The sequence below is a fragment of the Channa argus genome, chromosome 14, assembly GCF_033026475.1.
Source record: "Channa argus isolate prfri chromosome 14, Channa argus male v1.0, whole genome shotgun sequence".
Lineage (NCBI taxonomy): Eukaryota > Metazoa > Chordata > Actinopteri > Anabantiformes > Channidae > Channa > Channa argus.
In genome coordinates, this window is record NC_090210.1 from 14,689,796 (window position 1) to 14,711,140 (window position 21,345).

General features: G+C 39.3%; 1 protein-coding gene across 3 annotated transcripts; it reads left to right on the top strand.

Annotated features, from left to right (window-relative positions):
• Positions 1 to 416: 416 nt before the first annotated feature.
• Positions 417 to 21,336, top strand: dnai4 (dynein axonemal intermediate chain 4). Of its 3 annotated transcripts, none has more exons than XM_067529357.1 (33): positions 417 to 796; positions 1,487 to 1,664; positions 2,380 to 2,543; positions 2,929 to 3,035; positions 3,227 to 3,383; positions 3,654 to 3,793; positions 4,323 to 4,478; positions 4,765 to 4,947; positions 5,062 to 5,216; positions 5,465 to 5,551; positions 5,675 to 5,823; positions 5,928 to 6,085; positions 7,117 to 7,229; positions 7,523 to 7,621; positions 8,076 to 8,302; positions 8,386 to 8,539; positions 9,024 to 9,064; positions 10,752 to 10,929; positions 12,746 to 12,909; positions 13,295 to 13,401; positions 13,576 to 13,732; positions 13,994 to 14,133; positions 14,730 to 14,885; positions 15,191 to 15,376; positions 15,491 to 15,645; positions 15,894 to 15,980; positions 16,104 to 16,252; positions 16,359 to 16,516; positions 17,506 to 17,630; positions 17,913 to 18,011; positions 19,682 to 19,908; positions 20,001 to 20,154; positions 20,823 to 21,334. In XM_067529357.1, the coding sequence occupies exons 3-33, from the start codon at positions 2,419 to 2,421 to the stop codon at positions 20,865 to 20,867; spliced, it is 4,338 nt and encodes a 1,445-aa protein (XP_067385458.1). In that variant the 5' UTR covers positions 417 to 796; positions 1,487 to 1,664; positions 2,380 to 2,418; the 3' UTR covers positions 20,868 to 21,334. The 3 variants fall into 3 exon arrangements, with proteins under 3 accessions (XP_067385458.1, XP_067385459.1, XP_067385457.1); XM_067529356.1 differs by lacking the exon at positions 417 to 796 and adding an exon at positions 1,037 to 1,413 and having other exon boundaries at positions 20,823 to 21,336; XM_067529358.1 differs by lacking the exons at positions 417 to 796; positions 19,682 to 19,908; positions 20,001 to 20,154; positions 20,823 to 21,334 and adding exons at positions 1,034 to 1,413; positions 18,206 to 19,136.
• The last annotated feature ends 9 nt before the right edge of the window (positions 21,337 to 21,345 follow it).

Sequence of the window (21,345 nt, forward strand, 5' to 3'; positions counted from 1 at the left end):
ATAAGGTCTACATGCTGTCTTCATTTTCTGACTTCACAGAGCCAGCAAGATCTCTGTTCTAAGGTCAAGGGTGAAGCCTTCATTATCCCAGCAATAAAACAAACTTTGTAACAAGAAGAAAACATTCAAGCTTTGATTTTTCCCGTGTGAAAGATTTGTATATCTTTTTAAACCCACACACATGGGCTGGATAAATTGCTTTATTAAATTTCCTTCAGAGTCAAGCAATTTGGCAAAGACACTTTAAGCACCAACCTGATGGCGAACTTAAATATAAGGTTGTGTCCAGTTTTAAACAAAGTAAACACCTTTAACCATAACCATAAAGATGATTAGCTTCCTTATACTGAATCAGGTTATATTGGGACAACAAATGCCACTTGGATTTAAAACCATAAAATGTTATCACATTTGCTGTGACAAGCGCTGAGACCTGACAAAAGTAACAATAAAGAGGTAGAAGCTAATGGACTTTTCATTTTTCTTATGTAACATTCATGTGGAGTCAAACATCACAGTGTTACGCCAAGATCCAAATGGGAAATGGTCTGCACTTAAATAGCACTGTTCTACTTATTGGTACTCAAAGTGTTTTACACCGCTTCTCATTTGCCCATGATGGGGAAGCTACTATGCAGCTGGCCAACAGTCACTGCTCCAGGACACTTCAGCATGTGACCAGAGGAGCCAGGAATAGAACCAATAACCGTGGGATTGGTGGACAACCGCTCTACCTCCTGTGCCAAAGTTGCCGTCGATCTGCATTTAAAAACGGCATGCTCCTTCCTTAGGCCAGGTGAGTGTAAAATTAGACGCTAACAGGTAACATTGGATTCTAATGTGTGTGTGAACAGAAATATAAATAGAGAGAAATAGAGAATTGCAAAAATATTAAAGCAGCTGAAATGCTCTTAGGAAGGTCTGCGAATCATAGTGTGGTCGCAAAGTTTGCACACAGCCAGTGCTGTTGATAGTGGCCTAGGGCCCCAAGCAGTTGCCTGCCCGGCAAGGAGCGCCCCTGGGAATAGATCACTGTAAAATCCAAACAATTGACTTCTTTGAGATATTTGGCAAAATGTAAATTCGATGCCTCTACAACACGGCTGATCTACTCACTGTAATTATGTAGATATTAAATTTATTTTCTTTTTCTTTTCCTGAATTACGGATATCTGCAATATGTATCCAGCCTAGATTATACATAACAGGGGACTTTTAATGGAGTGTTTTTCCTAATGGAGTGTGGTTGGATTTGATGTTTAAACTATTGAAACATATTTGCTAACGTGCACGTTAAAGCAGGCGCGTTTGACGTCGAGTTGTTATGGCAACGTAGCGTAGACGCTACATAAATACTACAATAATGGTGGGACAAGGCGAAAACAAGAAGAGACGCGTTCCTGCCCTGAGGACGTAAGTCGTCTGTTTTCCAACACCAAACATGCTCATTAGTAACTATGCTCATGTGCTATTTTCCTCCTTCCAGGTCCTCTCGGGAATCGAGCAGCAGGTCTGTCTCCGTGTCAGGGACACATGGGGTCAGCCAGAGCACAAGACGCAGAAACAGCGTCTTGGGTTCGCTGACTTGGAGACGGTTCAGTGGGGGCGGCGGCAAGGTTCTTTTGGAGAAGAGCTCCGGTCCAACCCCGAGAGAAGCTGTTCGGGTAGATGCCACTGTTTTCATCCTGAAGGAACCTGCTGAGCCAACAGCTCAGAGACACTAACACCACAGTGCTGATGTTTATGATGGAGTGTGTGGGTAGTTGGAGGCACTGAAGTCTAAAAGAATTAGGCTACCAACAACACTACAATAAAAAAAACTAAAAGTAACTGAACAGAAAATAATTGTAATACTCTATTAATATTAGTATATAGGCTAATAATATGGTATAGCAAGCAACATACCAATACTACCAAAACAGTAAACAATATGGACACCATATACTGTACATACTCAAAAGGCAGACTACAGTCCAAAGACAATTCAGTATGGACCCTTAAAATTTTAGTCCAGTCTGCTCTTGTTTTAGATGACACCTCACCCGTCTGTCTGTTTTCATGCTGGTAGCTGCTTTTGGCATGAAATGTTTGATATGACCCATGCAACAAAAAGAGAAGCTAATATTGAAATTGTGCATTAAGGGATGAATAGAATATAAAATGTTGGTTCAGTCTAACAATTGTGACTTGTTTAGGCATGCCCTCTGCAGCATCAGGGAAAAATGTGGACGTGGATCTAGAACTTGTATTTGATTTTCAATATACTGTAGCAACCATGTTTTAAACTATATTGTCATAATATTAAAGTAGTCTAAGAGATATAATGGTCAATGATCAGCAGAAACAAAAGGAAGTATTGTACTTTTGTCATGTTTGCAGGTGTTTGATGAAGAAGGCAATGATGTCACTCCACAGCCTATGTACCAAGCAGATCTACTGGCAGTGCAGGCCAAAGCCAGCCAATTCTTCTTGGATGAGATCTCGGCTGGATTATCATCAGAGCAGACATCATTCACTGGGAGCTTCAATATGCCATTCTCCAGGTGACATGGCACATTCTGACACAACAGCTGGATCTGACATTCATATATCTGAAATGATCTAAGACACCATGAGCCACTGATCTCATTTAAATTTAGGAAAGCTGCCACCAGCATGTTATATGCCATGTGAATGTTTACCACAGGCCTCAACAAGTAATCTGTAGTATCACAAACGGTAGTTTAAAGTGGGATTTAATTATAAAGCTGATGATGTTGGGCAGGATAAGAGGATTGTTAGGCCTATCTTTAAAATATAATTTGTGGCCTTATGTTTAAGAAGGTGCTGTATCACATACAGTATAGTACCTGTGTTTGACATGTGTGTTTGTTCCTTGTGTTAAGTGTTATGTACTACACAAAAATGCACTTTGATGTTATTTCACAGGTCAGTATTGGGTAGCAGCAGAATATCCAGCCAGTCTACTTTGGAGTCAGTGAATGAGTTATTTGAGGAGACATTTTCAAAACGAGAAGTCCCCATCAGCTACCCAGGTTCACTACAATGCTTTCTTTTTATTTTATCAAAATGTTGTATTGTTCTTTTCTTTTCATATTTGTTTTTGAGCTTCAGTCCTATCTTCAACATTTTATTATTAATCACAGTAACAGATAGCAGTAATGTCATACTTTGTGGGATTCTGTGAACGTTTCTTTTTGTTTTCTAATATTTTGTTCCCTGCCAGATGTGGCAGGGAAAAGACGCACTGTGAGAGAAATGGTGACTGAAGAAATGTTGCAAGAGCTCATAGATATCTACATCACCGAGACAGACAACATTTTACTGCTGGAAATACCCAGCACCTCTGTGTCAGTAGATGCTGATTATGCAGAAACTGTCAAGTGAGTGTCACTGTTCAATGTTTGTCAAGATTTGTACTAATCCAATTTTATCTGGTACTTTTTCAAGTTGTGCCCTTGAAAAGACACACCCCTTTTATTCATTTTAAATAGAAGATAGGAAAAAGTAATATGTTCTATTGTATGTTCAGGAACACACATACAACAGCAATACAGTAGGTGACTGTAGAATGTAAGTAAATGTTATCTACTGGTGCGTTGTTGGTTCTTTGGTTTTAACAAGTTGGTGTCATCTTCATCTTGTGTTTACAGAGAGAGAAACAGACAGTATGTTGAAGTTTGCAAGAACAGAATGGGCAATGACAAGTATGTGGATCGATCCATGCAGACATTTAATGGAGCAGCTAAAACCAAAGAGATCCAGAGCGACAGAGTGATCGTGTTGAAGAAAGGTGAGACTGATTGGCAGATTTCTTCTGAAGTGGGTGGAGGTCCAAATAAAAGCAAAAAGGAGAGTTAAATTACAGACGTACATTTTCCAGGTGGAAAGAAACATGGGAGAAACATGTCTCCAAATGTCGGCTATAAAGAGAGCAGATGTTTGCTAACAAGTTTGCAAGAGTTCATTAAAAGGTGAAAACAGGTTTTTAGTGCTGCTTCCAAATTATCAAAAATCAATCATTACAGTTTTAACGTGTATTACAGAGAGGTCAGTTATTGATTATATTTAGAATTAAAGCTGCATTAACAAATTACACAATTACTATGGCCAGTTTTACACTATTCCACTGGTTGATATTTGGCAGCAATGCAATGACTCCAAAGGCTTTGTTGAAGAGGATGAGTAACTGACCTGTTGCAGCTCTAATTTGTACATGAGGTACAAATCCCAACCTTACAAACAATGTAAGGTGGTCCATCCTGATATAGCAGGCCCTTTGGCATTTGTAATTTCTAAATTTCTGTTTCTGTTTAACAAAGGCACGACTGTTACCTCCTGGGACATCTATGACACTTTGTGTGGCGCTGAACAGGATGAAACAGGGCCCAGCCCTGAACCAGAGAAAGCTGATTATTCAGAGGACGCCAGCATAAGTGCAGAGACGAGTGTATCAGTGGGCAGCACAGCCAGTTCAGGTAACAAGCAAAGACCCTGGAGAGGATGCTCTGACTCAGCCTGGATTTTCTCAACTGTTTTCTAGTCAATATAACAAAGTGAATGACCCAGCAAAGTAGAGTCAAAGTATGAAGAAATTATCATGGTCTCGTGACCATGGCAGCTGGCTGGCATCATTCAGGCTTTGTCATCATCCCTATTACTGTACATAGCATCAACATCTTCTTGTCATAACTCAGACACGGTTTATCAAACATTGTTGTTGAGCAACATTTATTTGAAATTTTCTTATGTCTGCCTTTTCAGCTAGTGCTGAAGCTAGTGCTGAAGTTGAAGGGTCTGTAAGCCATTTCAATGTGGAGTCAAATTGGCAGCAGATTATCCAGTCAGAGAAATTTCAACACTGCTTGCTAGTAATGGAGAGGAGCATCCTTGGAAACATGTACCAATCTAAGCTAGCTGCTTACAAACAGCTGCCCGTACTGGAAGGTAAACTTCCAACTCTCTTTACTGACACACAAGTGATAATGCAGGTGCATCCTCCCTGCACACATAGCAATATTAACTCAAACCTTGTGTGGTTTTCATCTACGGCCGTGTCAGACCCAGACAACCCAGTGAAGCCTGTGGCCATGGAGCAAAGAACAGAAGACACAGAGAGCTGTGGATCTCCAGGTTTGGAGCGTCTGTGGGCTTTCACCTGTGAGCTCAGCAGAGGACGCAGTGTCACGAGCATAGCCTGGAACAAGAAGAACCCAGTAACACAGACACACCTGTTACCATCTACAAAACACACATACACCTCCTGTATCTTTGACTGTGTTTATGTAGGGTTTCCGTCCCAGCTTTCAGTACTTTAGGATGACTTTGTTAGTCTTTATTATAATGTAAAGGGTTATTTTGATTTACTAACGAGTCTAAGTCTTAGTCTTTACTAAGTCTTTACTACTGCATGGCATCTCTGTTTTTACAGACATGTGTGCTTATGTGCTATTTCCTCTGCTAGGATCTTCTGGCTGTGGGTTATGGTGAGTTTGACTCCAGTAACAAAAACCCAGGCCTGGTGTGCTGCTGGTCCTTCAAAAACTGTAAGGTACAGCTGTGTTCTGTATTTGTTGCCCCAGACTTCCAAAAAATTCTGACTACTTCTACCTGAAAACTATTAGAATTTAGTCCTCGTGACACTTCCAAATGGTGTCATGTGTTTCCTCTGCAGTGGCCTGAGCGTGTCTTTCACTGTAGCAGTGCTGTGACTGCTCTAGACTTCTCAGCCAACAACCCCAAGCAGCTGGCTGTGGGGATGCATGATGGCAACATTGCCATCTACAATGTGAGCCAAGACAAGTCACATGATATCAATAGCAGGTGAGTACTGTGTGTGTGTGTATGACAGTATAGCTCTTGCATGAGACACATAAAATAAAGCACTCAGTGATGCTAAATACATTTTGTTTTATTTTCCTTCATAGCGAGTGTCCCAACAAACACTTGGGTCCAGTGTGGCAGCTCAGTTGGACTCCACAAGAGCTGGGTCTTACAGGAGAGAGGGTAGAAGCTTTGTTTTCTGTGTCTGAAGATGGCAGGATCAGCAAATGGTTTGTCTTCAGCAGTGGTCTCGACTGCATAGGTACTGTTCTCCACAATAGGTGATTCATTTATTTTTACATTGTCATCAGAGCTTGATGAGCATAGTGGTAAAGACAGTAAGAATGGTCACTGATCAGCTACATCTGGAGAGTTGATGTACAGGCTAGTTCAAATACATAAATTAGAAGCAAGCAGATTTGCATGGTAACCTATTCACAGTCTGTCACAGATGAAACATTTCACAGAAATTACTATAAATCATGCTTAGATGTTTAAAGTATGAGGAAATAACAATTCTGTCAGCAACAATTCTGTCAAAATTATCAATTTGATTCATTTTTACTCGCATCTGATTATAAACATTCTGATTAAGCTTTTTTGCCAAGTAAGAACTGCAAAGGGACATTTAGCAAGAAAAAGCACACGCTTAATGTGTAATTAAAATGGCCGCATCTCAGTTGCATGCCATGTCCAACCAGTTATATTGCAGTTTGTATGCATGTCTGTCTAGACTCGTATTCTAATCAGCTCATGGACATTTGGGAAAGTTGTTATGGTTTGTTTTAGCTAAGTGAAAAAATGTTGGTGTTGTTCATATGCTGCTCAGCCCAATGGACAGCTGTCAGAGCTGCATCCCTAGGTTTGAAGACGTTCCCACAGCTTGGACAAATCCTTTAACAGCTTCAACCAGCTTCAGCTATTTCCTGAACATGAAATAGCAGCAAATGCACAGAATTCAGGGATTATTTTCCACATGTAAATCTATTTTAATCAAACAGTCTCCAACCTAAATTTTTTCTGGATAGGTTTGGACAATGTAAGATTAATGTGTTTTTTTTTTTTTTAATGAGATCATTGTTTTTGCTAATTTACTTTATGTTCCATCCTCTTCATGGTTTCAAACTACTGCAGGTATTCGTAGTTTGTGGGGGGACACGTCCCCTGGTCCCTCGTGGTGAAGATGGTCTTGATTCCTCTGGTCATGGTTTTCAATGGCCTGGGGACATAATAATGCTGTAAAAATTAATAAGCTTTCATTACTTTCTTAACAGTTATGCATTTTTGCTACAGACCTGATGAAGCTCAATACAAAGAAGAAACGTGGAGAGAACAATACAACAAAGAAGACAGAAAGTGCACTGGCATCACTGACACCTGGTCTATGTTTTGACTTCCATCCAACAGTAAGTTTGAAACAGAAGTTCAGATTTTTGAGCTATTTCATCTGGCCCTAAAGCTTGTTTCCGTGGAACTCTGTATTAATGCAACCAAAATATTTTGGGCTGTAGTGCAGAACTGTGCCTGTGAAGTTACTACATACTGTATTGGCATGTACTGTACAGATGTGTATGTACTGTAGAATGTACACAGCTGCACAGTTTACAGATGATGGGTTTTAAATGTACATGTTTTGTTTGCCTTACTGTACATGACTGGACTTTTCACACTTGTCTCCTGCATGTCATTGTCCCTGCAGAACCCCAATCTCTACTTGGTTGGTACAGGGGAAGGTTCCATCCACAAGTGCTCCTGTTCCAACAGTCAGGAATTTTTAGAGACTTACAGCAAACATTTTGTGAGTGTTTCAAGATAAAAGCCAGCAGTATGTTCTGATAAGGCTGGCTTAAAGCCCTGAGGCCATGAATATGGTTTTGTGTACTAAACTAGATAGAGAGATACATAGTATATTGCATGAGTAGTCATTTACTAAAACTTAGAAGTAAATGTTCTAATATTTTGAGATACTCTATTTTTTTTATAGGTTTTAACCTGTTTTCAAAATTAAAACAAGCCCAAAAAAGTCTTAAAATATCTCAAATATGTATGTGTAATTAATATAGAATATATGACAGGCCCACTTTGTGAGTTTTGTTTTTTATTTTAGTTGCACCTGTACAGTACGGTGTATTAAATGCCATTTGTTTCAGATAAGAGTTTATTTCTTGATGTTAACATTCACATCTTTGACCAAGTATTGCTGATATTGTTACTGTAGTGGATCACTTTTCAATAGATTTGCTACTTCTCAGAGTCCTGTGAACTGCATTGCATGGTCTCCACTCAGTCCTGATGTTTTCCTGAGCTGCTCATCTGATTGGACAATCCAGCTGTGGACGCAAGATCACCATGACCCTATATTAAGCTTCACCTCCTCCCAGATGGCAGTGTGTGACATCAAGTGGTCCCCAAAGTGGGCCACTGTGTTTGGAGCAGTTTATGAGAAGCAGCTGGAGATCTGGGACCTGAAGTCCAACATGTGAGTCAGAAGGAGGAAAAAACCCGTCTCACTCAGTTTTTACCTGCATGATCTTTCTGACTTATTCTTTACCTCTCCTTCAGCCTGGACCCAATCATTGTGCATCCTGCTGTCACCGATGTGAAGATGACGACATTGCTGTTTGCCACACAGACAGGTTGTGTCCTGGTAGGAGACAGTGATGGACAATTGACCGTCTACAAGCTAAAGAACCTCAGTGTGGGAGAGAGCAGTCAGGTAAAATCTGGTGGCCAGGTAGACTGGTTAGGCAAACATATAAAGATGCGAGGAAATTGTAAGGACACAGTATGACTAGGGAGATTAAATAAAGGTTGGCAGAAGCCCACACTCATAACAGCAACACGAAACTAGAGTTTCCACATTGTGGCTGCATTCGCCAAGCAATCAAGTTGCGGTTTATATGTATGTCTGTTCAGACTCATATTCTAATCCGTTCATCCATGAGTCGAAGTGGACATTTGTTCCCCATGTAATGACATTCCTTTCAAGTGTTTCTGTGGGTAAATCGTCATCCAACTTCAATCCTTTTATGCCATTACCTTTATGGCTCGACATATAAATGCAATACTTTAAATAAGCCACTCGCTGAAACTCATTTGATAAGTTTCTATCGAACATACTGTACTATGTTGGATGTTGTATGGAAGTATCTTTTCTCAGGACCAACAGCTTAAGTGTGTCCCTGCTTCTTTTCTTTTAGGTGGATATTCTGGAAGCCCTCATTTTCTCTGCAGCTTCCAGGTAAAAAATGCTATATTCACAAAGGCATTTTGGCATTGGTGTTTGTGCACTCACAAAAATATGAGTATGTGCATTTGGCATCTGATCAAATCAAGTAAACAATTTTTTAAACATTATATTAAAAGAATGCAAACAAAAAAAAACACGATTTTTTTTTTTAAATATAAGAAAACGCAATATGTTCATATGACTTAAACATATACCTCCTTTGCAAATCAGACACATGCCTCCTTCATTTTCTTACTTGGTACCCCTCTCTACATGAATTGTTTAATTCTTTATACTACCTAGAATAAAGTTGTAATTTACAAATTGAGATTTTATATAAAGAAGATATGTTACACACCTTTGAAATACAAGATTATAAAATAACCATTGGTTTCCATTTTTTGTGGCTTGTGACAAAGCAGTGCATACAGTAAACTTGTCTTTTTGTTTTACTTGGAGGGGATTCAGCAGCTGCGTAATGGGAAAATTAGGGGTAACGGGTTATTTTTTTTCATTACCAACCACTTATACTTAATTTTACAAATTAATCTCTGCTGCAACACTAAAGACAGCCAAAATATCCGCTCAAATTGTATATCACAACAATTCTGTGTGAACTAAACAGTGATTAGACAACACAGTAAATAAAAATAAATAAATTTAAACAATTGTTTTGTCAGAGATAAAACAAAACGATAATCTGACAGAGAACCAAGGGGAGAGCTGGGTTTAAATGGTTGGAGAACAGGTGAAAACAAGTGTGAACGTTGATGAACATTGATGGTGAAGCTGGAGAAATGAACTGGGGACAGGAAGAGGAGAAAGGGGGTACAAAATGAAAGTCCAGGACAGGAAGTGAATGTGAGGGCCAGATCATGACACGCATGGTCACCTGCATGTGCGAACATAAGTGGGATGAAAAGTACACCTACTTAAAGGATTATTTTTCCCTGTATTGCCTCTTTACGCTGTGCAACACATGCAGTGAACTCAATCATCATACCGGTTCATGAAAGAGCTTTCAAGGGCATGTGGACAACACCGAAATTCTGCAAGGCGATAGAGATGGGGTACCGTGTGGCCAAAATTTATGAAATTTAAATTTTTTTTTTTAGAGCTTTAATAACAGATTTCTGAAAAGTGAACAAGAGGCTACAGGTTACTACCTCTGTGATGTCCAAAGTGAAGAAACCAAGCAAAAGTACATACAAGAGTATTAGGAAAGGCAAGGCACAAAAATAAACATTTGTTTGGATCAAATCCGATCAAATGCCACATGGCAAGGATTGCGCTCAACTCTCTGTGGCGAAGGTTGGACAAGGATCCAATTTTTATACAACCACTGCCATTAGAGAACACTAAGACATTTTCTATTTCATGTTTTCAGAAGAATGGCGCCGCGGATGTCTGAAAAGTTATTTTTGACTGAGAAGAACTAACGTACTGCTTAATGTTCAAACCTCGTCAAATTCGGTCTAAAACCCGGACGTACACGTAAAAGCAGGCGCGTGGGGCGTCGCGTTGCTATGGCAACTTAGTGTGGAAGCTGCACAACAACATTACAAACATGTCTACTTCGGTGGGACAAGAAGAAAGCAAGAAGAGACGCGCTCTGGTGCTGAGACCGTAAGTCGTCTGTTTTCCAACACCAAACCTGCTCATTAGTAACTATGCTCATGTGCTATTTTCCTGCTTCCAGCTCCTCTCGAAAAACAAGCAGGTCTGTCTCCGTGTCAGGGACACCCGGGGTCAGCCAGCTCACAAGACGCAGAAGCAGCGTCTTGGGTTCGCTGAGCTGGAGACGCTCCAGTGTGGGCGGCGGGAGCAAGGTTCTTCTGGAGAAGAGCTCCGGTCCAACCCCGAGAGAAGCTGTTCGGGTAGATGCCACTGTTTTTATCCTGAAGGAACCTGCTGAGCCAACAGGCTACTTTACACAAGCTAATGAGACACTAACGCTAAAGTGCTAATGCTAATAATGGAGCGTGTGGGTAGTTTCGGTACAGTAAGTCTGCGTGGTTGTCTGTAAGTGTCTAAAAGAACTAGGCTACCAATTCCCAACTCAACTTTATTTATAGAGCACTTTAACACAACCACAGCAGACTGAAGTGCTGTACATAGTGAAATAATAAAAAGCTTTAAAACAATACTTAAAAACAATAAAAACAAAACAATAGAACAGTGACCGAAGCACTGTATATAGTCAGATAAAAGCAAACACTTCAAAACAATACCGGAGAAAAGTCTCATGCTGGGTCGAACGCCATGGAATAAAAATGGGTTTTTAGATAAGTCTTAAAAATAGGAAGTGAAGCCGTCTGCCTAATGTGCAGAGGCTTACGCTTGGACATCAGTAGCTCCAGGAGGAGCTGATCTGAGGCACATAGGGAAGCTTAGCGAGGTAAGACCATTTGAAGATTTAAAAACAAATAAAAGCGTTTTTAAAATTAACTGTAAGGTGCACAGGCCGCCAGTGGAGAGATGCTAGAATAGGAGGTATGTGCTCCCTCTAGCACGCCCCAAACAGGAGACGTGCGACAGCGCTCTGAACCAACTGGAGACGTGCAAGGGAAGACTGGCAAGCTCCAAAATAAAGTGTGTTACAGTAATTCAGCTGAGACGGGTTTAAGGCATGGATAACCGTTCCAAAGTGCAAGAAAGAACATTACTTTTGAAAAAACAAAAAACAAAAACTAGACTTCACAACTGCACCACTTTGGCAATCCGATTTAAAAATTGTCAATAGGGGGTTTCAGCAGCATCATTTGGACCAAACCCTATTACTTCTGTTTTCTTTTCATTGAACTTTAAAAAACTTAGGGCCATCAAGTCCTTACTGACAGAAGAGGCTTAATTGAGAAAGTGTCATTTTATTTTAGTGGCATATAGATCTGGCTATCATCAGCATAAAAATGAAAAGAAATACCATGTTTTCTGGGAATGGAACTCAAGGGGAGTAGATAAAAGGAAAAATGGAAAAAACTACTCTTTCTAAGATTTTCAACAAGAAGGGCTGCTTAGGGATCAGCCTAAACTTATCTAACACAGTGTGATCAAAGCCTGGTCTCTTAAGCAGGGGTTGCATTACTGCATGTTTAAAACTTAGAAGGACAAAACTAGAAAACAGACTGCTGTTAATAATGGTTGAACTGAGATTTGCAGGCTGGCCTTCTCCCACCTGCGTTTAGCTTAGCACTACAATAAAGAAAAAATATAATAATGCGATAATTTTAATACTCTATTAATATTAGTATATAGGTGAATAATAGGGTATAGCAAGCATAGTACTACTACTACCAAAACAGTAAACTATTATATAATACCCAATATATGTACTATATAATTGGACACCATATACTCTTCATAAAACCCTTAAAATTTAGTGCAACGTGGTCTGAACTGCTTTCAGGCTGGTATCTGCTTTTAGCCAGCTTGTTGGGTCAAGAAGGAGCTTCAGCTTTAAAATTATCCATGCAACAAAAAGAGAATCTAGCAGTGAAAATGTGCATTTAAAGAAGATTAGAATAACCCTCTACAGCACCAGGGGCCTACCCTGGTAAATATTGTGGAATTAGATCTTTTGAACTTTAGCATGCACTATATTATGTGAATAGAATGTAATTATAATCATGTATTCTAAGAGATATAATGGTCAGTGAGGGGAAAGGAAGTATTTTACTCTTGTCATGTTTGCAGGTGTTTGATGAAGAAGGCAATGATGTCACTCCACAGCCTTTGTATCAGGCAGATCCAGGAGCAGTGCAGGCCAAAGGCAGCCAATTCTTTATGGATGAGATCTCAGCTGGATCATCATCAGACCAGACAACAGTCACCGGGAGCTTCAATATGCCATTCTCCAGGTGACATGGCACATTCTGACACAACAGCTGGATCTGACACTCATATATCTGAAATGATCTAAGACACCATGAGCTGCTGATCTCATTTAAATTTAGGAAAGCTGCCACCAGCATGTTATATGCCATGTGAATGTTTACCACAGGCCTCAACAAGGAATCTGTAGTATCACAAACGTTAGTTTAAAGTGGCATTTAATTATAAAGCTGATGATGTTGGGCAGGATAAGAGGATTGTTAGGCCTATCTTTAAAATATAATTTGTGGCCTTATGTTTAAGAAGGTGCTGTATCACATACAGTATAGTACCTGTGTTTGACATGTGTGTTTGTTCCGTGTGTTAAGTGTTATGTACTACACAAAAATGCACTTTGATGTTATTTCACAGGTCAGTATTGGGTAGCAGCAGAATATCCAGCCAGTCTACTTTGGAGTCAGTGAATGAGGAAATTGAGGAGACATTTTCCAAACGAGACGTGCGAATCAACTACCCAGGTTCACTACCATGCTTTCTTTTTATTTTATCAAACTTTTGTATTGTTTCCTTTCTTTTTATATTTCCTTTTATTTCAGAATTGTCTGTAACAGATAGCAGTAATGTCATATTTTGTAGTATTCTGTGAATGTTTTTTAGGTTTGTTTGTTTTCTAATATTTTGTACCCTGCCAGATGTGGCAGGGAAAAGATGCACTGTGAGGGAAATGGTGACTGAAGAAATGTTGCAAGAGCTCATAGATATCTACATCACCGAGACAGACAACATTTCACTGCTGGAAATACCCAGCACCTCTGTGTCAGTAGATGCTGATTATGCAGAAGCTGTCCAGTGAGTGTCACTGTTCAATGTTTGTCAAGATCTGTACTAATGCAACTTTATCTGGTACTTTTCCAAGTATTTCCATGGGAACCTTTAATCTTTTTAAGTAGAAAAAAGAAAAAGGGATTATTATCTGTTTTATGTTGAGGGACACACATACAACAGCAATACAGTAGGTGACTGTTGAATGTAAGTAAATGTTATTTACTGATGGGTTAATGAGAAATATAAATTCTTTGGTTTTAACAAGCTGCTGTCTTGTGTTTACAGAGAGAGAAACAGCCAGTATGTTGAAGTTTGCAAAAACAGAATGGGCAATGACAAGTATGTGGATCGATCCATGCAGACATTTAATGGAGCAGCTAAAACTAAAGAGATCCAGAGGGACAGAGTGATCATGGTGAACAAAGGTATAAGTCTCGCTCTATACCCTTTTTTAATTTATTTTTTGTGCATTTGGGGGCAGTGGTAGGTTGCAAGCTGGTAAGTTTACATTGTATAATTGTAATGGCTAATATCCAGAGGAGGGGAGCAACATGATTTAAGAATATACAGTACATTTGCCAAGTGGAAAGAAACATGGGAGAAACATGTCTCCAAATGTCGGCTATAAAGAGAGCAGATGTTTGCTAACAAGTTTGCCAGAGTTCATTAAAAGGTGAAAACTGGTTTTTATTGCTGCTTCTAAATTATCAAAAATCAATCATTACAGTTTTAACATGTATTACAGAGAGGTCAGTTACTGATTATATGTAGAATTAAAGCTGCATTAACAGATTACACAATTATTATTGCCAGTTTTACATTATTCCACTGGTTGATATTTGGCAGCAATGCAATGACTCCAAAGGCTTTGTTGAAGAGGATGAGTAACTGACCTGTTGCAGCTCTAATTTGTACATGAGGTACAAATCCCAACCTTACAAACAATGTAAGGTGGTCCATCCTGATATAGCAGGCCCTTTGGCATTTGTAATTTCTAAATTTCTGTTTCTGTTTAACAAAGGCACGACTGTTACCTCCTGGGACATCTATGACACTTTGTGTGGCGCTGAACAGGATGAAACAGGGCCCAGCCCTGAACCAGAGAAAGCTGATTATTCAGAGGACGCCAGCATAAGTGCAGAGACGAGTGTATCAGTGGGCAGCACAGCCAGTTCAGGTAACAAGCAAAGACCCTGGAGAGGATGCTCTGACTCAGCCTGGATTTTCTCAACTGTTTTCTAGTCAATATAACAAAGAAAATACTTGACCTTTTGGTGAATGACCCAGCAAAGTAGAGTCAAAGTATGAAGAAATTATCATGGTCTCATGACCATGGCAGCTGACTGGCATCATTCAGGCTTTGTCATCATCCCTATTACTGTACATAGCATCAACATCTTCTTGTCATAACTCAGACACGGTTTATCAAACATTGTTGTTGAGCAACATTTATTTGAAATTTTCTTATGTCTGCCTTTTCAGCTAGTGCTTCCATCTCTTTGAAAGAAGTTGAAGGGTCTGTAAGCCATTTCAATGCGGAGTCAAATTTGCAGCTGATTATCCATTCAGAGAAATTTCAACACTCCTTGCTAGTAATGGAGAGGAGCATCCTTGGAAACATGTACCAATCTAAGCTAGCTGCTTACAGACAGCTGCCCGTGCTGGAAGGTAAACTTCCAACTCTCTTTACTGACACACAAGTGATAATGCAGGTGCATCCTCCCTGCACACATAGCAATATTAACTCAAACCTTGTGTGGTTTTGATCTATGGCCGTGTCAGACCCAGACAACCCAGTGAAGCCTGTGGCCATGGAGCAAAGAACAGAAGACACAGAGAGCTGTGGATCTCCAGGTTTGGAGCGTCTGTGGGCTTTCACCTGTGAGCTCAGCAGAGGACGCAGTGTCACGAGCATAGCCTGGAACAAGAAGAACCCAGTAACACAGACACACCTGTTACCATCTACAAAACACACATACACCTCCTGTATCTTTGACTGTGTTTATGTAGGGTTTCCGTCCCAGCTTTCAGTACTTTAGGATGACTTTGTTAGTCTTTATTATAATGTAAAGGGTTATTTTGATTTACTAACGAGTCTAAGTCTTAGTCTTTACTAAGTCTTTACTACTGCATGGCATCTCTGTTTTTACAGACATGTGTGCTTATGTGCTATTTCCTCTGCTAGGATCTTCTGGCTGTGGGTTATGGTGAGTTTGACTCCAGTAACAAAAACCCAGGCCTGGTGTGCTGCTGGTCCTTCAAAAACTGTAAGGTACAGCTGTGTTCTGTATTTGTTGCCCCAGACTTCCAAAAAATTCTGACTACTTCTACCTGAAAACTATTAGAATTTAGTCCATGTGACACTTCCAAATGTTGTCATGTGTTTCCTCTGCAGTGGCCTGAGCGTGTCTTTCACTGTAGCAGTGCTGTGACTGCTCTAGACTTCTCAGCCAACAACCCCAAGCAGCTGGCTGTGGGGATGCATGATGGCAACATTGCCATCTACAATGTGAGCCAAGACAAGTCACATGATATCAATAGCAGGTGAGTACTGTGTGTGTGTGTGTATGACAGTATAGCTCTTGCATGAGACACATAAAATAAAGCACTCAGTGATGCTAAATACATTTTGTTTTATTTTCCTTCATAGCGAGTGTCCCAACAAACACTTGGGTCCAGTGTGGCAGCTCAGTTGGACTCCACAAGAGCTGGGTCTTACAGGAGAGAGGGTAGAAGCTTTGTTTTCTGTGTCTGAAGATGGCAGGATCAGCAAATGGTTTGTCTTCAGCAGTGGTCTCGACTGCATAGGTACTGTTCTCCACAATAGGTGATTCATTTATTTTTACATTGTCATCAGAGCTTGATGAGCATAGTGGTAAAGACAGTAAGAATGGTCACTGATCAGCTACAACTGGAGAGTTGATGTACAGGCTAGTTCAAATACATAAATTAGAAGCAAGCAGATTTGCATGGTAACCTATTCACAGTCTGTCACAGATGAAACATTTCACAGAAATTACTATAAATCATGCTTAGATGTTTAAAGTATGAGGAAATAACAATTCTGTCAGCAACAATTCTGTCAAAATTATCAATTTGATTCATTTTTACTCGCATCTGATTATAAACATTCTGATTAAGCTTTTTTGCCAAGTAAGAACTGCAAAGGGACATTTAGCAAGAAAAAGCACACGCTTAATGTGTAATTAAAATGGCCGCATCTCAGTTGCATGCCATGTCCATGTCTAAGTGAAAAAATGTGGGTGTTGTTCATATGCTGCTCACCCCAATGGACAGCTGTCAGAGCTGCACCCCCAGGTTTGAAGACGTTCCCACAGTTTGGACAAATCCTTTAACAGGCTGTTCATGACACCAACCAGAGCAGCTTCAGCTATTTCCTGAACATGAAATCTGCTTTTTCCTGTCTGTGTAGAAGTTAGAAGGATGTACAGGGAAGTTTATTCAGATGAATTAGTTACCGAAATTGCTGCACTGAGACCAGGCATCTCTGAACCACATCTGTGTTCAGTATTAAAAATAATTCTATAGCTAATTCAAATTAAACCATATAGCAGCAAATGCACGGAATTAAGGGATTATTTTCAACATGTTAGTTGGGCTATATTTCCCATCTTATTCATGGTTTCAAAACAACAGGTTTTCTTATTTTGGTTCGCTGTGGTGAGGATGCTCTTGATGCCTCTGGGCATGGCTATTACTGGCATGGGGACATAAAAATGCTGTAAAAATTAATTAGCATTTATTACTTTATAAACAATTATGCACTTTTTCCACAGACCTGATGAAGCTCAAGAGGATTCGTAATACAACGAAGAAACCTGGACATAACAATACAACAAAGAAGACAGAATGTGTTCTGCCAGCACTGACACCTGGTCTGTGTTTTGACTTCCATCCAACAGTAAGTTTGAAACAGAATTTCAGATTATTGAGATATTTTAACTTACTGAGCTTTTTCAGCTGAGCCTACAGCTTGTTTCTGAGAAAGTCTGTGTTAATGTAACAAGTGTTTTGGGCTATAGTGCAGAATTGTACCTGTTAAGCTACATACTGTACGGACATGTACTGTACGATGTACACAGCTGCACATTTTACATATTTTAGGTTTTAGATGTACAACTTTTGTTTGTCATATATTTTTGTTGTGATCACACTTCTCTCCTGCATTTCATTGTTCCTGCAGAACTCCAATCTCTACTTGGTTGGTACAGGGGAAGGTTTCATCCACAAGTGCTCCTGCTCTAACAGTCAGCAATTTTTGGAGACTTACAGAAAACATTTTGTGAGTCCTTCAAGATAAAAGCTACCAGTATCTTCTGATCAGGCAGGCTTAAAGACCTAAGGCCTCTGTCTATTACTGCACATTACATTTGAAGTTTATATTTCTTTTCTATAAATGCTCTATCCCACTGTGCTTTCCTTACTATCGTTACTATATTCTAGTAATGCTGTGACTGTATTACATTTGTTTGACAGGTACTACTGTAGAATTACCTTCATGAACAGGTCTACGTTGTTGTCAGGAGGCAAAGTAACGGCACCCAGCAGGGAGGACGTAGATGCAGGCAGGTGCAGTGAAGTGAATGTATAACTGACAAAAAAGTGGATAGTTAGGGAGGAAGGCATGTTCAGGTGATGCAGGCAAACCAACAGACAATCCGAGCATAAGATAAGATGATCAGGCAAACGTAAAGTCCAAAAAAACAGTGCAAGGTCCAAAACAGGTAGCATGACTAGACAGTGCACAATAATCCTGAAGTATTATAAATACACTGAAGCTGATTAGGGAACTGGAAACAGATTTGTAGTTATGTGCTGTAGCCTTTTCAATGAGTGATGAAGAACAGGTGTAGAAGTGATTACGGTGAAAGGATAGGAGTCAAGGACATTTGGTGGGCAAATAGAGAGTGGCAAAAGATTGCTGCAATATGCAACTTTATTAGATGCTGCTAAATCTTCACACTGCACCTTTAAACCTAATATTGTAAAATATATTTTTTCCTCCTGATCTCTTCTGTCAGTCGCATGTCACATTTTCTGTTTCTTTATTCTCTGAATACATGAACATCTTGAAAAGTAATTTCTTTTTTTGGGATAATTTATTTGAAGTGTATAAATTCATTACATGTAAAGTAAAAGTTTTTTAGCCTTTTTGGTTTTATTTTTGATTATCAATTACACCTCATGAAAATCAAAAAACCAAATCTCATAATATATATTTGATTTTCCAAGATAAATCAAATAAGGATTTACAATACAGAAACCTCCAACATCTGAAAAGTATATTGTTTTATGCACTAAATACATGATCATGGCTCTGTTTGCAGGAATTACTGCAATAATGCAGAGTGGGATGGAAGCTTCAGCCTGTGGTACTTCTGAAGCATTATTGAAGAGCAGAGCTATGGTAGATTCTTTATAGGGTTCTGGCCAATAAAGCACAGTAATCTCATAGTCAGCAAACCACTTAATAGTGGTTTTGGCACTGTGGGCCGGTTCAAAGCACGAAGCTCTGAAAAACCCCTATGGAAACTTCACACTTCAGGCAACATGGATTCTGTGCCTGTCCACTTTTCCTTTGGGAATTTGGAACCTTGATCCCTATGAATGTGGTTGTGTGTAAAGTACCATACAGAGAGATACACTGTATTTATGTTGTATGATATATTTTTTTTCAAACTCCCAATGAAATATTCCAGTATTTTTAGATATTAGATTTTTGATTTAAGCTTTAATTATCAAAATTTTAAAAAAGGCCTAAACATTTCTGATATTTATGTAATGAATATACAGTAAAGTGTATAGAATTGTCACTTTTTTAATTAAATTTAAATGTTTTTAGCTGCACCTGTACAGTTTATTTCTTGATGTTAACATTCACATCTTTGACCAAACGTTGCTGATATTGTTACCGTAGTGGATCACTTTTCAATAGATTTTACTACTTCTCAGAGTCCTGTGAACTGCATTGCATGGTCTCCACTCAGTCCTGATGTTTTCCTGAGCTGCTCGACTGATTGGACAATCCAGCTGTGGAAGCAGAATCACCATGACCCTATATTAAGCTTCACCTCCTCCCAGATGGCAGTGTGTGACATCAAGTGGTCCCCAAAGTGGGCCACTGTGTTTGGAGCAGTTTATGAGAAGCAGCTGGAGATCTGGGACCTGAATTCCAACATGTGAGTCAGAAGGAGGAAAAAACCCGTATGTTTTGTTGTCACTCAGTTTCACTCGCATTATCTTTCTGACTTATTCTTCACCTCTCCTTCAGCCTGAACCCAATCATTGTGCAGCCTGCTGTCACTGGTGTGAAGATGACGACATTGCTGTTTGCCACACAGACAGACTGTGTCCTGGTAGGAGACAGTGATGGACAATTGACCGTCTACAAGCTAAAGAACCTCAGTATGGGACAGAGCAGTCAGGTAAAATCTGGTGGCCAGGTAGACAGTTTAGGCAAACATATAAAGATGCCAGGAAATTGTAAGGACACAGTATGACTAGGGAGATTTAATAAAGGTTGGCAGAAGCCCACACTCATAACAGCAACACGAAACTAGAGTTTCCACATTGTGGCTGCATTCGCCGAGCAGTCAAGTTGCAGTTTATATGCATGTCTGTTCAGACTCATATTCTAATCCGTTCATTATTGAGTCCAAGTGGACATTTGTTCCCCATGTAATAAGATTCCTTCCAAGTGTTTCTTTGCTATAGCATTGATGAAATGATCATCCAAATCCAATCCTTTTACGCCATTACCTATATGGCTCGACATATAAATGCTATACTTTTAATAAGCCACTCACTGAATGTAATTTTAATGAGCCTTTTCTGTGGTAATTTGAAATGTTGCGAAATGTACATGAAGATAAAAACCCCAAATAACACTAGCCACTATTCTGTAAGGAAATATGTTTGTGATAGGTTTTGTGCATTTGATAAGCTTTTATCAAACATACTGTAGTACAGTACACTGCAATGTTATGATTAATTAACAAAATGGTTTACTGTGTGCACCTCCATTCTTTCGCTGTGATGTGTTGCATGTTGTATGGAAGAATCTCAAGTTGTGTCTCTGCTTCTTTTCTTTTAGGTGGATATTCTTGAACGCCTCATTTGCTCTGCAGCTTCCACATAAAAAATGTGCCATATTCACAAAGGCATTTTGGCATTGGTCTTGGTTTACTCACAAAAATATGAGTATGTGTTTGGCATCTGATCAAAACAAGTTAACAATTATTTTACATTATATAGTTAAAGAACTAACAAGAATAATTTATATAATATAGGTAAACACATTATATTATTATGACTTAAACACTGTAAATGAGCGTTCACTGTTGAAAGCAGCTGAAAACAGTGGTAACAGCTTGTCACTAGTGAAAAACCACAGGTCTGTTCAAGTTTTGACCTGTTGAAAATCCTCCATGTTTCAGAAACCTTCTGAATACTGTTTATTATCATGATGATTAAAGAAAGATTGAAGAAATTCAGAATATGGTGTGGTGGTAATGATTCCTACATTATATTTATTCATTTTAAATATAATTTATGTATAATTGATATTATCCAGTCGATTTCCTTTATTTTCTGCCTTGTTGCCCCTCCCTACAAGA

Bases quoted from the DNA above. Each gene is read 5' to 3' on its own strand.
- dnai4 (XM_067529356.1), top strand. From the start codon at position 1,364: ATGGTGGGACAAGGCGAAAACAAGAAGAGACGCGTTCCTGCCCTGAGG. The intron at 5,217-5,464 runs GTAACACAGACA...TTCCTCTGCTAG, and splicing joins CCTGGAACAAGAAGAACCCA to GATCTTCTGGCTGTGGGTTA. The intron at 18,012-19,681 runs GTGAGTCCTTCA...ACTACTTCTCAG, and splicing joins AGACTTACAGAAAACATTTT to AGTCCTGTGAACTGCATTGC.